General features: G+C 34.4%; 1 protein-coding gene across 1 annotated transcript in view; it reads right to left on the bottom strand.

Moving 5' to 3' along the window:
* Nucleotides 1-16,031, bottom strand: part of cltcl1 (clathrin, heavy chain-like 1) — a 36,977-nt gene that overhangs the window by 2,351 nt on the left and 18,595 nt on the right. Inside the window, exons 13-29 of the mRNA XM_087788026.1 lie at nucleotides 15,849-16,029; nucleotides 14,648-14,937; nucleotides 12,210-12,352; nucleotides 11,852-12,086; nucleotides 11,653-11,775; nucleotides 10,361-10,506; nucleotides 10,117-10,300; nucleotides 8,554-8,746; nucleotides 7,174-7,331; nucleotides 6,957-7,121; nucleotides 5,320-5,595; nucleotides 5,102-5,251; nucleotides 3,804-3,935; nucleotides 3,635-3,745; nucleotides 2,377-2,547; nucleotides 2,102-2,323; nucleotides 179-254 (exon numbers count right to left, since the gene is read on the bottom strand). Of these exons, the coding sequence (XP_087644152.1) occupies nucleotides 179-254; nucleotides 2,102-2,323; nucleotides 2,377-2,547; nucleotides 3,635-3,745; nucleotides 3,804-3,935; nucleotides 5,102-5,251; nucleotides 5,320-5,595; nucleotides 6,957-7,121; nucleotides 7,174-7,331; nucleotides 8,554-8,746; nucleotides 10,117-10,300; nucleotides 10,361-10,506; nucleotides 11,653-11,775; nucleotides 11,852-12,086; nucleotides 12,210-12,352; nucleotides 14,648-14,937; nucleotides 15,849-16,029 (2,956 nt within the window). The remainder of the gene's footprint in view (nucleotides 1-178; nucleotides 255-2,101; nucleotides 2,324-2,376; nucleotides 2,548-3,634; nucleotides 3,746-3,803; nucleotides 3,936-5,101; nucleotides 5,252-5,319; nucleotides 5,596-6,956; nucleotides 7,122-7,173; nucleotides 7,332-8,553; nucleotides 8,747-10,116; nucleotides 10,301-10,360; nucleotides 10,507-11,652; nucleotides 11,776-11,851; nucleotides 12,087-12,209; nucleotides 12,353-14,647; nucleotides 14,938-15,848; nucleotides 16,030-16,031) is intronic.

The raw sequence follows: 16,031 nt of genomic DNA, 5'->3' as shown, positions 1-16,031 counted from the left end.
ATATTTAATCCATTTATTCTTTTTTAATTCGCAAATAAATATATTATTAAATGTAATGCCATTTGGAAATCAAGAATTGTGGATTTAATTTATCAAAACATTTATAAGATGCTTAAAATAACTATTACTTACTTATCATTTATAATATAGTGTTGATTATATAAAGAAACGAACTTACCAAACACCATGGTCTGAGGTTCCGTCACTTCCTCTTCCGTTTTTCTTTGGCTTTCTGCCTCTTCCAGTTTGTCCACCTGGGGGCAGCAGAGCGAACGTCACTATATTATCAAATAATGCTGTGTTCTGTTCGCAAATATGGTTTAAACTGAACAAAGCAACCTCTCAGTTCGTCATAAAGAACAACAACCAGGAGGAAAGTGTTCTTATTAAAGGTTAAATAAACAAGATCTACTAGCAAACCTGTCCAACTACGTCTGTTGTCAGTATTGAAATAAACTTTATCGACACAAACGCATGCAGCTGTGGAGCGGCTATCACCAGATGTTAGGCTAACAAGCTAGCTTTGTTAAACTAGCTACTGTCAACACTTCAACCAGACAGCACGAAAAACATCAAACGTGAGTGGATTTAAAAGATAAACAAGACAAATATGCTTTTATTTGTCATTAAAAAACTATCTTTCCGCAAACAATATACAGTTTTTATTGAGTTCAACTGGATATATTGTGCTAAACTGGTTAGCAAACCTAGTTTTACATTCATTTATATTAGATATTACTTAATTGAATCAAATCTTAATGAATAAAAACAAAAGTACAGTCTTCAAACAAAAATAACATTTTGGTTGTCAGTTGTTGTTAAAGCGTCGCTACAGGAGAAGAAGAAGAGTTTGTTTCTACTGTTAGTTCAGTTATTCTTGTCGTTTGTTTACAAGAGAATGTTGTTGTTATTTTTAATCGACTCGTCTTCCTGAGAAAAGTTTGATCGGTTCGAAGATAAAATCACTGCCATGAAGCAGTTTAGTCGTCAGACGACGAGTTGAAAGTTAAGAGTCTGGAGCTTGAAAATCACCAGAGAAAATGTATATTTCAAATGTTACTTTATAAAGACAGTCGTGAGACTGACGACTACTTTTGTTCAGTGTTTGAACAGCAAACGTCTCAGTTTAAATAAAGTTATCAACCCTAACAAAAATACTACTTGAGGAACAAAACTCAAAGTTTTGCTGGACTTTGATGTGTGAGAGTGAAAATAAATGGAGGAGTATTTTTTCAATCAAGAAAAGATCATTTTACTTCCATCGATCAAAAAAGTAGCTTCAATTTAAAAAAGATTTAAATTAAAAAAAAGAGTTACTTCAATCAAATCAAACAGTTTTAAACACATTTTAATTTAAAAAAAGAAGGTTTTTAATCAAAGTTAGTTTTTTTTTAAAATAAAATATATTTTTTGAATTGGAAAGGGATTAAGTTGAGTAAGATGTCTTGTGATTGGACCATATTATGGGGAGATGTTTGTCAATTATTAAATACAAATAAAGTTGCTTCATGTTTTTCACAATATTTTTTAAAACTATTTTTTGTTTGGAATATTTTTATTCTTTGTTATTTTATTTTGTTGGGTTTTTAGTTGAAGTTGATTTTTCTTTTTTAATTGTAAATAGTTTTGTTGGATCAAAGCAACTTTTCGTATGATTGAAGCAACAATGTTTAGATTTTTTATTGATTTGTTTTGATGGGAAAGAAAAAGGTTTTTTTTTAAGTAACCTTTTTTATTTTTTTTTAAATATTTGGTTTAAAGAAACTTTTTTGTTTGGTTAAAAAAAAATACAATTTAATAAAGTAACTTTTTTTTTTTAAATCAGGCACAAAGTCATCAGAACTCTTCAGAACCAGAGCGAGTCGGGCCAGAACTATCACTCCATGCTACGTCGCTAGATTAGCGGAAACACACAGAACACACAGAGGAATAAAAGTGGGCCAGAGACCGTCACCTGCGCCTCAAACTCATCCACCTGTGAAGACCCAACAACAACACATGACCTGGAGTGACCTCACATGACCTTGAGTCACCTCAACGTCTCAGAGAAACATATCAGGAGAACAACGTTCTAACCAGGGGTTTGGGTTCAGGGTCTGACCTTGGACAGGTACTCCCTCATGACCTGGATGAAGTAGGGCATGGCGAAGTCCACGATGTTGTGCCTCCAGGCCAGTTCCAGGACCACGTCGGGGTGCAGCAGGTCGTAGGAGGCGAAGAGACAGGCGGCGAAACACTCCTTCCTGCCTTCCTCCAGGAACCACTGCAGCAGCGTCTCCGCCAGCTCCGCGTCCTTGGACTCGGCCGCGAACAACATGGCGTCCTGGAGACGGGATCGTTAACGGACGGGCGTCTCGGCGCGGCAGCGGTCAGTACCTTGTAGAGTTTGTCGTTCTTGCAGAGCTCCACGCTCTGTCGCCAGCGGTTGTTTCCCTTGTACAGATACGCGGCGATGCGTCGGAACTCGATCAGCTCGTGCTTCTCCAGCCTCTGAGCGAGACCGATGGTGTCGAAGTTGTCGTAGGCGTCGATGGACGCGCGCAGACCCTGGAGACAAGTCAGAGGTCAACGTTCTGATCAACGGCAGACACCGCCCTCTAGTGGCCGGTCAGTCTAACTACTTTTCAATAAGCGAAGATACTGTCATTTTATGAAGTTTTGTTTCTGTATCATTTCATTTAAATTGAAACTGTTTTCTGTCATTCTTTTTTGTGTTTTGTCCACGAGTAGCAAATGTGTGAATTAATATGCAAATATATATATTTTTTCCTAAACTTAATTGTAGTTTTTTTGTTGGATTGAAGTAAAAAAAATTGATAGCTTTTTTTTCAATTCACTTCATCAAAAAGTTAAAATGTGAGAAATAAATTAAAGTCAAAAAAAGGTAAAATGTGAGAAATAAATTAAAGTAAAAAAAGGTAAAATGTGAGAAATAAATTAAAGTAAAAAAAAAGTTAAAATGTGAGAAATAAATTAAAGTAAAAAAAAGTTAAAATGTGAGAAATAAATTAAAGTAAAAAAAAAGTTAAAATGTGAGAAATAAATTAAAATGAAAAAAGGTAAATTGTGAGAAATAAATTAAAATTAAAAAAAGGAAAAATGTGAAAAATAAATTTAAGTTAAAAAAAGTTAAAATGTGAGAAATAAATTAAATAAAAAGGTAAAATTTGAGAAATAAATTAAAAAAAGGTAAATTGTGAGAATTAAATTAAAAAGATTTAAAATGTGAGAAATAAATTAAAGTAAAAAAAAAAAGAAGGTAAATTTATAAATAAATTAAATTAAAAAAAAGGTAAAATGTGAGAAATAAATTTAAATAAAAGGTCAAATGTGAGAAATAAATAAATAAAAAAGATACAATTTGAGAAATAAAATTAAATAAAAAAATGTAAAATGTGAGAAATAAATTATAATAAAAAAAGGTTGAATATGAGAAATAAATAACTGAAAATTTGTCAAATGTGAGAAATAAATAACTGTGAAAAAAAGGTAAAAAGTGAGAAATAGTCAGTGTTAATAAATTCTCTCAGCGACCTAAGTCTGTGATTGTGTGTCAGTAGTAAAACATTAATTGTAACAGACAGAATAACCCTAGTAATAGCCTAGTAATAGCCTAGTAATAGCCTGTAATAACCTGGTAATCCTCCTCCTCCGTCAGCAGGTTGTTCAGAGCTTCATTGACAGACTTGTTGTTGTGACTCTGCACGGAGCGTAGATACGGCTTCACCAGCTTCAGGTGCTTCACCTGCAGACAAACACTGGCGTCACAAACACAGACGGCGAAGGATCGGAGTCGTCGTCACCTTCGTGAAGAAGTTGACGGCTCGACTGTGGTCCAGACGTGGAGACAAGATGGTGAGAAGGTCGTTGAGCAGCAGCGGCTTGAACTCCAGGTAGAAGGACAGAGACTTGTAGTACAACTCCACGTTAGCCACCTGAAGATCAGAAGTTAAGTATTTATAAATTAAACTTGTTCAAGTAGATCAGTGTCATCAGAATATTCAATGCTTAAATTTAACATATTTATTTTAAATATTTTTATTTGAATGTTGTCGTTTTTTTAAGTATTTTATTTTTATTTTGTGAATTAATTTAATAATTTGGTTATTGAAAGGTTAAATGTTGTTAATTATTTTAGATGTAATAATACTATGAATATTTTTAAAAAAGAAAGAAAAACATTATATTAAATTACAAAAATCAAATATACAATTTCCAAGTTAAATACTTTTACATGTACAGCCTATTAATTAATTATTAATTGTATGAATTAAATTGAATATAAAATGTTGTTATCACAGTAATGCCCAGACATTACCAATAGAGCACCGACCATCCTGATCATAACTTTCATCCAATCATGCGACACGCAGATGATCATGTGACAACATTTCTATATTGAATTTAATATGCTACCGATTAAAAGATATTGCATATAGAAAATTAAAATCTGAATTATTAGAATTAAATATCAAATCTGTGTCTAAATTTGTTTTTTTATTACTTTCACTATTTAAAGAAAATTCAACCTTTTAATAGTAGAAACCATAACATTAAATTGTTTTTTTTATTACATTCTTTTTAAATATAAAATGAAAATAATACCATAATATACTTTAAGAAAGTCAAATAATTTCACTTTATTAAAAAAAGAAATTGATGTGTAAATTCCACATTCCCAGTGGATTTAGAAAAAAATAAACATATTAAAAAGTTAATTAAAATAACTTAAAACTTAAATAATTAATTAATCACAAAAGACAGAAATTAATAACTGTAAAAAAGTAAAAATATAAGACATAAATAACTGTGAAAAAAGGTTAAAATGTGAGAATTAAATAGAAGTAAAAAAGCTGACATTTAAGGAATAAAAAAAATTAAACAGGTAAAATGTTTAAAATTTGAGAAATAAAGTAAAAAAGGTAAATAAAAAAACATTTAAAAAAGGTTAAAATGTGATGAATAAATAACTGTACAAATGTTTTATTAAAAAGTAAATAAAAGGCTTAAAAATACATCATTTAAATAAAACTAGTGAAAGTTTCAACATGTTAAATATAACAATATTATATATACTATAAGAGTACAGTGGATCAATGACCTTGGCGATGATGTCCTTGAAGAGACCTTCCTTCCAGGCGTCAGTGGCGTGTGACATCATGGTGATGGCGGCGTTGTCGAACTCCTCGTACTTGTCGTACAGGAAAACTAGCTCCGCCCACAAGTGCGACTGCTCAGCTGCCCGTAGAACCTGAACACACCACGCAGGAAGACGTTGAGAATCGTAAGAACTTAAATCTACCTTCGTACTCGTCTGACCTTGGGGATGTTGACCCTGGACCAGAAGAGCTCCAGGTGCTCGCGCATCTTCTGCGGCTTGAACTTGGAGTAGAGGATGGCGAGCTCGGTGAACATGCCCATGTGAGCTCGCTCCAGACCCAGCGCCGCCTCCAGCAGCGCGATGAGCTCCTCGAAGAAGCCGCGGTCCTGGTAGTAGCTGATCAGCTCCTCCAGCTCGTCGGCGTGGATCACGATGTGGAGGCCGCAGATCTGAGCCAGACGGAACTCCTCGCCGTCCACGCATGCAAAACACACCTGACGGAGACACGGGTTTGTTTATACGTCATGACGAGAACAGGATGTTTATCAGATGAGTTGAAAATGATTTTTATCAAACTTTTAATAGTTTTATCTAAATTATGTCTTTTTAAGCCTTTTATTTACTTTGTTATAGAACATTTTTACAGTTATTTATTCATCACATTTTAACCTTTTTTAAATGTTTTTTTTTATTTACCTTTTTTACTTTATTTCTTAAATGTTAAACATTTTACCCGTTTTAAATATTTTTATTCCTTAAATGTCACCTTTTTTACTTCTATTTAATTCGCACATTTTAACCTGTTTTCCCAGTTATTTATGTCTTAAATAAATAACTATAAAAAATTTAACATATATGTCTTTTGTCATTAATTAATTATTTAAGTTTTAAGTTATTTTAATTAACGTTTTAATATTTTTATTTTTATTTATTTTATGTGGAATTTACACATCAATTTCATTAATTGTAAAACAGACAGAATAACAATCTATAAACACGTAATTATTGTTTTATTGAATAATTGATTCAATCATTTCTACTTTAAATGGTTGCATTTTCTTAAATATCTATATTTGAATTTCATTTAAATTAAATGAATAAAACATGTTTTACACATAGAGTTTGATAATACTAATTCCAATAATCAAAAATATATATATTTTCTAACGAAGCGCAAACTCTCGTTGCATGATAGGCTAAACGTCGGAGTAGCTCGGTGCTCCATTAGTACTGTCTGGTGGCTCTATTATAGTAATGTTGGTTAATTTAATTTAAAAGGCTACAAGTAAAAAATATTTAATTTAAAAAAGATTATTGGAAGTGGATTCATCGAACTCTTTGTAAATGAAAGATGTAAAAAATGTTTCTTTTTTATTCAAATACAAATATTTAGGTAATTTAATATAAAAAAGATTGAATGAAATTATTCAAAAAAATTAAATTGATTAAATAATAATAAATATATATATATATATACATATATATTTTAATTCAAATATAAATATTTAAGAAAATCTAAACATTTAATATAGAAATAAATTATTCAATAAAATTCAAATAATTAAATAATTATAAATGAAATACATTTATTTATTATGAAAATATCACATACATATAAATAAATATATATATATATATAAATGTATATTTATATAAAACTTATTTCTTAACTTAATTATAAATACATTTAAAACAAAAAACAACCTTTTAACAAACAAACAACTGAATTAAATTGGTTAAAATATTGAAATCCTTAAAAAATACATAAATCAAAATCTATATTTGGTTAAACATTCTGAACCAAATACTCGTTTATTATAGATGATAAACTACCATAAAAGTAGCAACATCTCACCTCCTTCCACGTGCGAGTGCTGTTGGCTTTCCTGCCACTGTCCACTGCGGCCTGGTACTCCCCCAGGTGCACCAGCGTGGAGGCCAGGCGGGCGAAGTTGGACACGTTGTTGTAGAGCAGCTTGGCAGCTTCATACATGCCTTCTTCGTAACACCTGTCGCCCACCTGTGCAGGACAGTGTTCACTGGAGCTCCTCCTCCACACCTGAGCTGCTCACCTGCTGGATGTGAGCGTTGTTGGGTCCACTGACGAACTCCTCCAGCTCCGCCAGACGGTTGGTTTTAGCCAGAGCGAAGATCAGCTCCGTCTCCACGTACGACTCCCTGGCCTTCTTACGAGCCATCTGGAGGAACTTCACCAGGTCCTCCCAGTTATCTGCACAGACGGCAGCTTTTGACACGCCATCGACAGGAGCGAGGACCATAAATGTCATCGTTATAAATATATATCTATATGTATATGGTGCTTATATTTAATATATTAACACGATTATACATGTATAAATACACAACTCAATGTATATATACATGTATCAATACATAACTCAATATATCAGTATTGATACATTTATATGTACATTGAGTTGTGTATAAATACATGTGTTAACACATAACTCAATGTATCAATACTGATATATTGAGATATCTTTTGATATATTGAGTTATGTGTTAACACGTGTATTTATACATAACTCAATGTACATATAAATGTATAAATACATAACTCAATGTATCAATACTGATATATTGAGTTATGTATTTATACATTCAGTTATGTATTTATACATCGAGTTATTTATGAACACATGTATTTATACATAACTCAATGTATAATTACATGTATTAATAAATGTATAAATACATATTTAAATGTATAAATACATGTACAATATGCATAGAAAAATTTATAAATGGAATTTCTTCATGTTTTTATTTATACATTTAATTATTTATTTAATAAATACAAAAGTATAAATACATGTGTAAATTAATACATTTGTGTATAAACACAAAAGTATAAACATAGGTGTTAATAAATATATACATACATGTATAAACACATAACTCAATGTATGAAAGAAATACATGTATAAATAATATTAATAATACATGTATTTATTCATGTATTTTTTTTATACATTTAGTAATAAGTTGATTAAATACATAACTTAAAAGTATAAATACTTTGGTGCATAAATAAATACATAACTAAATGTATAAATAATTGTGAATAAATGTAAGTAAGTAAGTAATTTGTATTATATTTCTGTGTATAAATACATTTATTCATACTTTACATTCCAGGCCTACTCCTAATAGTTTGAACATTGCAGGCAAAAATACTTAAATAAATAAAAGATGAAAAGTTGAAAAATATGAGTAAGAAAAATGAATAAATACATGAATAAATAAATGTTGTAAATATCGAAAATAAACAATCAAATGTACAGTTAAATAGAAGATAAATTGCATAAATAACTAAATGTAATCATAAGTAATTGAGTTCTCTGGACATTTTTATATTCATTCAAACATTTGTTGATATACTTAACTAAATAAACCGACATCTTTATAAAACGGTGTCCCGAGCATCTTACTGTTCTTGCTGGCGGCGTTGACGACCTCCATGTAGGCCGAGGGGTCGACGGCCTTGATGTAGGAGTCGATGGCCTCCTTCACCAGCTCCCTCTGCAGCTGAGCTCGAGCCAACTGGCTCCACACCGCCGGCTCGTTGCAGCGCTCGGCGAACTCGTAGGCCCGGTCCAGGTTACTGATGTGCTCGATCAGAACCTGCCGAGGGAGAAGACGCTCAGAGACACACCACTGCAGAAGTACTTCACACAACGTTACAAATACGATGGGAATATACATGAAATGTAGATAAAAATATGATTTTATTTAAATGGAAATAAATAATTAACGAAATTATCAATTTTTTTCATCAAATTTCAAGGAGGCTTCATGAAAATTAAATTCCGATGGAGGCCAGAAGGTATTATTAATAAAATAATTAATAAATTAAATGCTTAAAAATAACGAAAAAACTACGTTTCTTTTAATCCGAGGGGCTGTATGAAAGATACAGTCCAGTAGGTGGCGGTATAACACACTTAAACGTTTAAGATTTTCAACATGAAATTATTTTTAAAAAACTATCTGAGAAGAACAAGTAATGAGAATTTTGTTTTTTTAAGTTATTTTAATCTTTCCACTTACAAAATTATTGGGTTTTTTTCATTTCCCTCCTTGTAATTATAACTATTACAGAGAGAGAAAAAGGAAAGAGAGAAAAGGAGAGAGAGAGAGAAAGAAAGAGAAGAAAGAGAGAAATAAAAAGAGAGAGAGAAAGAAAGAACAACAGAAAGAGACAGTGAGAGAGACAAAGAAATAAAGAGAGAGAAAAATGGTAAAAGAGAGAAATGGAAAGAGAAAAAAGGAGAGAAAGAGAGAGAAAAAAAGGAAAAGAGAGAGGGAAAGAGAAAAAGGAAGTAAAAGAGAGCGAAAGAGAGACAGAGTTAGAGAAAGAGAAAAAGAGAGAAAGAAAATGAAGGAGAGTGTAATATTACATGAATTTAAAATATCATGTGTTTAATGTAATTTAAAACAAACTACAATAAAGAATGTAATAAAAACTACATTAATTTAACAAAAAATACAATAAAGAATGTAATAAAAACTACAGTAATTCAACAACAAATACAATAAAGAATGTAATAAAACTACAGTAATTTAATACAAACTTCAATAAAGAATGTAATAAAAACTACATTAATTTAACAAAAAATACAATAAAGAATGTAATAAAAACTACATTAATTTAACACAAACTACAATAAAGAATGTAATAAAAACTACAGTAATTTAATACAAACTACAATAAAGAATGTAATAAAAACTACAGTAATTTAACAAAAACTACAATAAAGAATGTAATAAAAACTACAGTAATTTAACACAAACTACAATAAAGAATGTAATAAAAACGACAGTAATTTAACACAAAATACAATAAAGAATGTAATAACAACTACAGTTATTTAATACAAATAAATTAATAAAGTCATCGGTTCAACAAGAGAGATGTTGATCAAAGTCCTCTTAAACATATATATACACATTATTATTATTATTATTATTATTATTATTATTATTATAAGCACCTGAATGGCCGACGTGTTGACGTCGAACTTCTTGAAGATGGCGAAGGCCTCCTCGAAGAGCTCGTTGCTGATGGCGATGTTGGCGATGTCGGGCGCGTCGTAGTTGTCCAGGCGGTTGATGTACTCCATGACCCGCGTGCGGTCGGCCTTGATGGCCGTGAGGATCAGCAGGTTCTGGAGGTTCCTGCGACACCAGAGAAGATCGTGAACACAAGTGTCACCTGACCGTCAGGAGCGAACCAACCGATGCTCGCTGAACACAGAGTTGTCGAGAACGATCTTCTCCAGGAGCTCGATCAGCTCGTTGGGAAGATCTGCCGTCATGAAGGCCTTCACCGTCACCGACACCTCCTCCGGGTCCTGGGTCTCCGAAAGAGCCGTCTGGACCACCTGAGAGTTTAAACCCAAGTCTGTCGTCAGTTTATTGAATTTATTGTTTTTAATTCAAAGGTTTTTAAGACGTTTTTGTTGAAGTTATTCAATCATTTCTATATTGAAAAGTTACATTTTTAAGAATTTAATTAAAAAAAAAAATTATATATAAAACTTGAGGATTATTTTAATCTCTTTTTAAACACAGAGTTTGATTTTCTTATTCTAATAATTTAAAAATACAGTTTATAAATTCAACATTGTTTAATTCATAGCGTTTTAAAGTCAATATAAAATGTTGGTATAATAGAGTCACCAGACATTAGCAACAGAGCACAGAACTACTGGATCAAACTCTCAGCCAATCATGCGACAAGCAGACGATCATGTGACGACGTAAATAAATGTGACTCTACAAATATGTGTGTGTGTGTGTGTGTGTGTGTGTGTGTGTGTGTGTCTGTCTCCGTGTAAGTAAGCAAGTGTGAGGGTGTATGTGTGTGTGTGTGGTGTATGCAAGAGTGTTGTGTGTATCTTTGTATGAGTGTTTGCTTGTTTGTCTGTGTGTGTGTGTCTTTATGTTTGTAGTGTGTATGTGTCTCTGTTGTTTTTTCTGTGTGTGAGTGTTTGTGTGTTAGTGGGTCTGCATTTGTGTATACGTTTGTGTGTGTGTGTGTATTTTTGAGTATAATGTATGTTTGTGTGCGTTTGTCTATGTTTGTGTATGTGCGTTTATTCGTGTGTGTGTGCATTTGTGTATGTGAGTTTGTGTTTGTGAGTGTGCATACGTTTGTGTACGTGTATGTTTGTGAGTGTGTGTGTGTGTGTGTGTGTGTGTGTGTGTGTGTGTGTGTGTGTGTGTGTGTGTGTGTATTGTACCAACATTTCATATTTAATTTAAAAGACTATAAATCCAAAAACATGGAATTTAGAAATTTGATTTTTGAATTATTGGATTTAAAATATCAAACTATGTGTAAAAAATAAATGAATAAAACTTTTTATAATTCAATTATTAAAAGAAAAAAAAAAATTTCAATATACAAAATATTAAATTAAATAAATTGTTCATATTTTAGAATTTTAAATAAAAAAGTTAATTCAACTGTTCAATATTGTGATGACACTGATATGTATATATAACATGTGATCCAGTGAAGTCACCTGATCGATCAGCTGACGTCTGTATGGATTGTTCTCCTCCAGAACGTTGGCCCAGAGCTCCGGGTCTTTCCTCCGGACCAGGTATCGAGCCTCGCTCTTGAACAACGAGTTCTCGTTGCAGACCTGAGACCAGGACAGAAGTCATCTCCGTGACCCGACCCCTCATCTCACACACACACACACACACACACACACACACCTTGATGAGGTCCAGGTCACACTGGCCTCTCTCGTAGGCCACGCAGGCCAGGTGAGGGTCTCTCTTCTCGCAGTAGCGCCCCACCACGGCGCTGTCGTAGAAGGGGTTCTCCTTCAGGAACCTCTCGGGCGTGTTGTTGCTGTCGATGTAGATCTTGGCGAGAGCGTTGTGTGTCGCCGGCTCCTCGCTGCCCTCGTGGATCCGAGACTCCAGCCACGGCAGCAGGAGCTTCAACCTGCGACGATACACAACTTGGGTGTTGAACAAAAATGACGACAATGTTTCGACGAGTGTTTTCATGAAACCCTTCGTCTGGTGCCTCCTTCAGGACCATCTTCAGGACCAGCATGTGACTCACCTGTTCCTCTTCTCCACCTCCTCCACCAGCTCGTCCGTGGAGAACTGGCCTCGCACCACCATGATCAGGTTCTTGATCACGTCCTCGGAGCAGTCCACGTCCAGCAGACCCCCGATCACCACCGGCAGACGACTGGGGTTCACCTGCAGAACATCATCGTTTGTATGACTGTTTGTGCGAGTGTCTGAATGTTTGTGCGCGTGTGTATCTTTCTGTTTATGTGTTTCTGTGTATGTGTGTGTATGTGAGTGTGTGTGTCTGTCTGTCTGTATGTGTGCCTGTTTGTTTTTCTGTGTCTGCATGCCTGTGTGTGATTGTTTGTTAATGAGGGTTTTTATGTCAGTCTGTGTCTTTGTGTGCAAGTCTAAGTGAATGTGTATTTGTGTGCGTGTTTGTGTGTGTATGTTTGTTTATGTTTGTTCGTATGTTTGTTTATGTGTATATGTTTGTGTCTGTTGGTGTAATGTGTATTTTTGTGTAAACGTGTGTGTGTTTGTGCATGTTTGTGTACATGTCTATGTTTGTGTGCATGTTTGTGTACATGTCTATGTTTGTGTACATGTGTATGCGTGTGTATTTTTGTGTGTTTATGTTTGTACATGTCTGTGCATGTTTGTGTATGTTTTTTGTGTGTGTGTATGTTTGTCCGTGTGTGTATGTTTGTATGTTTGTTTATGTGTGTATACGTTTGTGTAAATGTGTATGTTTGTGTGTATGTGTTTGTTTGTGTACATGTGTATGTTTGTGTGTATATGTTTGTGCATGTGTGTGTGTGCTTGTGTACATGTGCGTGCGTGTGAATGTTTGCGTACATGTGTATGTTTGTGCACGTGCGTGCGTGTGCATGTGTACATATGTGTATGTTTGTGCATGTGCGTGAGTGTGCATGTGTAAATATATGTATATGTGTGTACATATATGTATATGTGTGTACATGTGTGTCCGTGTGTGTGTGTGTGTACATATGTATATGTGTGTGTAAGTGTGTGTGTGTGTGTGTGTACATATGTATATGTGTGTGTAAGTGTGTGTGTGTGTACATATGTATATGTGTGTGTAAGTGTGTGTGTGTGTGTACATATGTATATGTGTGTGTAAGTGTGTGTGTGTGTACATATGTATGTGTGTGTGTAAGTGTGTGTGTGTGTGTGTGTGTGTGTGTGTTTGTGTGTGTGTACATATGTATGTGTGTGTGTAAGTGTGTGTGTGTGTGTGTGTGTACATATGTATGTGTGTGTGTAAGTGTGTGTGTGTGTACATATGTATGTGTGTGTGTAAGTGTGTGTGTGTGTGTGTACATATGTATATGTGTGTGTAAGTGTGTGTGTGTGTACATATGTATATGTGTGTGTAAGTGTGTGTGTGTGTACATATGTATATGTGTGTGTAAGTGTGTGTGTGTGTGTGTGTACATATGTATATGTGTGTGTAAGTGTGTGTGTGTGTACATATGTATATGTGTGTGTAAGTGTGTGTGTGTGTGTACATATGTATATGTGTGTGTAAGTGTGTGTGTGTGTACATATGTATGTGTGTGTGTAAGTGTGTGTGTGTGTGTGTGTGTGTGTGTGTTTGTGTGTGTGTACATATGTATGTGTGTGTGTAAGTGTGTGTGTGTGTGTGTGTACATATGTATGTGTGTGTGTAAGTGTGTGTGTGTGTACATATGTATGTGTGTGTGTAAGTGTGTGTGTGTGTGTGTACATATGTATATGTGTGTGTAAGTGTGTGTGTGTGTACATATGTATATGTGTGTGTAAGTGTGTGTGTGTGTACATATGTATATGTGTGTGTAAGTGTGTGTGTGTGTACATATGTATATGTGTGTGTAAGTGTGTGTGTGTGTACATATGTATGTGTGTGTGTGTGTGTGTGTGTACATATGTATATGTGTGTGTAAGTGTGTGTGTGTGTACATATGTATGTGCGTGTGTAAGTGTGTGTGTGTGTACATATGTATGTGTGTGTGTAAGTGTGTGTGTGTGTACATATGTATGTGTGTGTAAGTGTGTGTGTGTGTGTGTGTGTACATATGTATATGTGTGTGTAAGTGTGTGTGTGTGTGTGTGTGTGTACATATGTATATGTGTGTGTAAGTGTGTGTGTGTGTACATATGTATGTGCGTGTGTAAGTGTGTGTGTGTGTACATATGTATGTGTGTGTGTAAGTGTGTGTGTGTGTGTGTGTGTGTGTTTGTGTGTGTGTACATATGTATGTGTGTGTGTAAGTGTGTGTGTGTGTGTGTGTGTGTGTGTGTGTGTGTACATATGTATGTGTGTGTGTAAGTGTGTGTGTGTGTACATATGTATGTGTGTGTGTGTGTGTGTGTGTGTACATATGTATGTGTGTGTGTGTGTGTGTGTACATATGTATGTGTGTAAGTGTGTGTGTGTGTACATATGTATGTGTGTGTGTAAGTGTGTATTCTCCCTCTGACCTTCTGCACGTAGATCTCGATGTACTTCTGCAGGTTGTTGCGATACAGGTAAAGCACGAGGTCGTGCACGAAGTCGAAACGGTCGCACACGATGATCAGCGGCAGCTGGTCGGTCAGCTTGGCCTCCTTCAGGAAGTTCTTCACTCTCTCAGGGTCGTAACAGTTGCTCTCCCTGCAGATCCTCTCGACCTCCTTGATCTGACCCGTCTTACAGGCCGCCTGGATGTACTTGAAGTGCACGTCGGGCTCCTGGCTGAAGTTCACGATGGAGCCCAGGAAGTAGAACAAGCCTGGAGGACGCAGACCAGGAACTTTACTTAAAAACCCAGTGACTTGATGAACCGCCTCACAGTAGTTCCAGGTTGGTTTTGTCTTTTGTCATTTTGACCTCCTCTAGGTCACATGTTTGACCACCTTGAAGCAGATTTTAACAAACCTGTAAATAGCTGTCTGGAGTACTCATAGGTCAAAGGTCACTCAGAGTGGATCTGTACATTGTTGAATTTAACACGTTTTAATTAAATGTTTTTGTGCCTTGTTTCATGAATTAACATTTTTTGATTAATTCAATTTAATCATTTCTATATCGAACAATTTAAACAGTTTTTATTGATTTTTTATTTGTTTTATTTTATATTTTTCAAGTAATTAATTTTTGACACATAATTCGATTTTTTAATTGGATTAATTCAAAATAAAATGTGATTAATTCAATACTTTTTTATTCGTAGCCTTTTAAATTCAATATAAAAATGTCGGTATAATAGAGTCACCAGACAAAAGCAATAGAGCACCGAGCTGCTCGATTAGACTTTCAGCCAATAAGCCACTTTTTTATGTTCTTTTTACATTTTTTAGATAAGAATTATAAACTCAATGTGCAAGAAATACAAATAATTTTGGAAAATATACATTTTTAAATGCATTAATTCATTATATTTGTAATGACTTAAACTTTTAAAATAAAAATGATTTAATATAAGTATTTAAAAAAAAATATATATATGAAAAACATTCAATAGAGAAATTCAAAGTTTCAACATTTTAAATATTAAATCCAACCTCTCAATAAACAGGGGAAACTCAAGTGGAGTCAAAAGGTTCCGTCAAAAGGTTCTGTCAAAAGGTTCCGGTCGCGCTCGCTCCAATCCAAACAAACATGACCCGGATTCCCAGACTTCCAGGTATTTGTGACACTTACCCTCGTAACTCTTGAAGGACTCGAAGAGCTCCACCAGCGCCTGAGTTCCCAGCTGCTCGTGATACTTGGACGCCACCTGAACGCAGAGCTGCAGGTTCTGCCGGATGTTGGCCGACAGCATCGCTCGCAGGCACTCCAGGGAGTCCTCCACCGACAGCGAGCCGAAGAAGTTGACCAGCCACT

This window comes from Callionymus lyra, chromosome 1 (assembly GCF_982586985.1).
Source record: "Callionymus lyra chromosome 1, fCalLyr1.hap1.1, whole genome shotgun sequence".
Lineage (NCBI taxonomy): Eukaryota > Metazoa > Chordata > Actinopteri > Syngnathiformes > Callionymidae > Callionymus > Callionymus lyra.
Note: the sequence above shows the minus strand (reverse complement) of the source record. Positions and strands in the feature narration are given on the sequence as shown.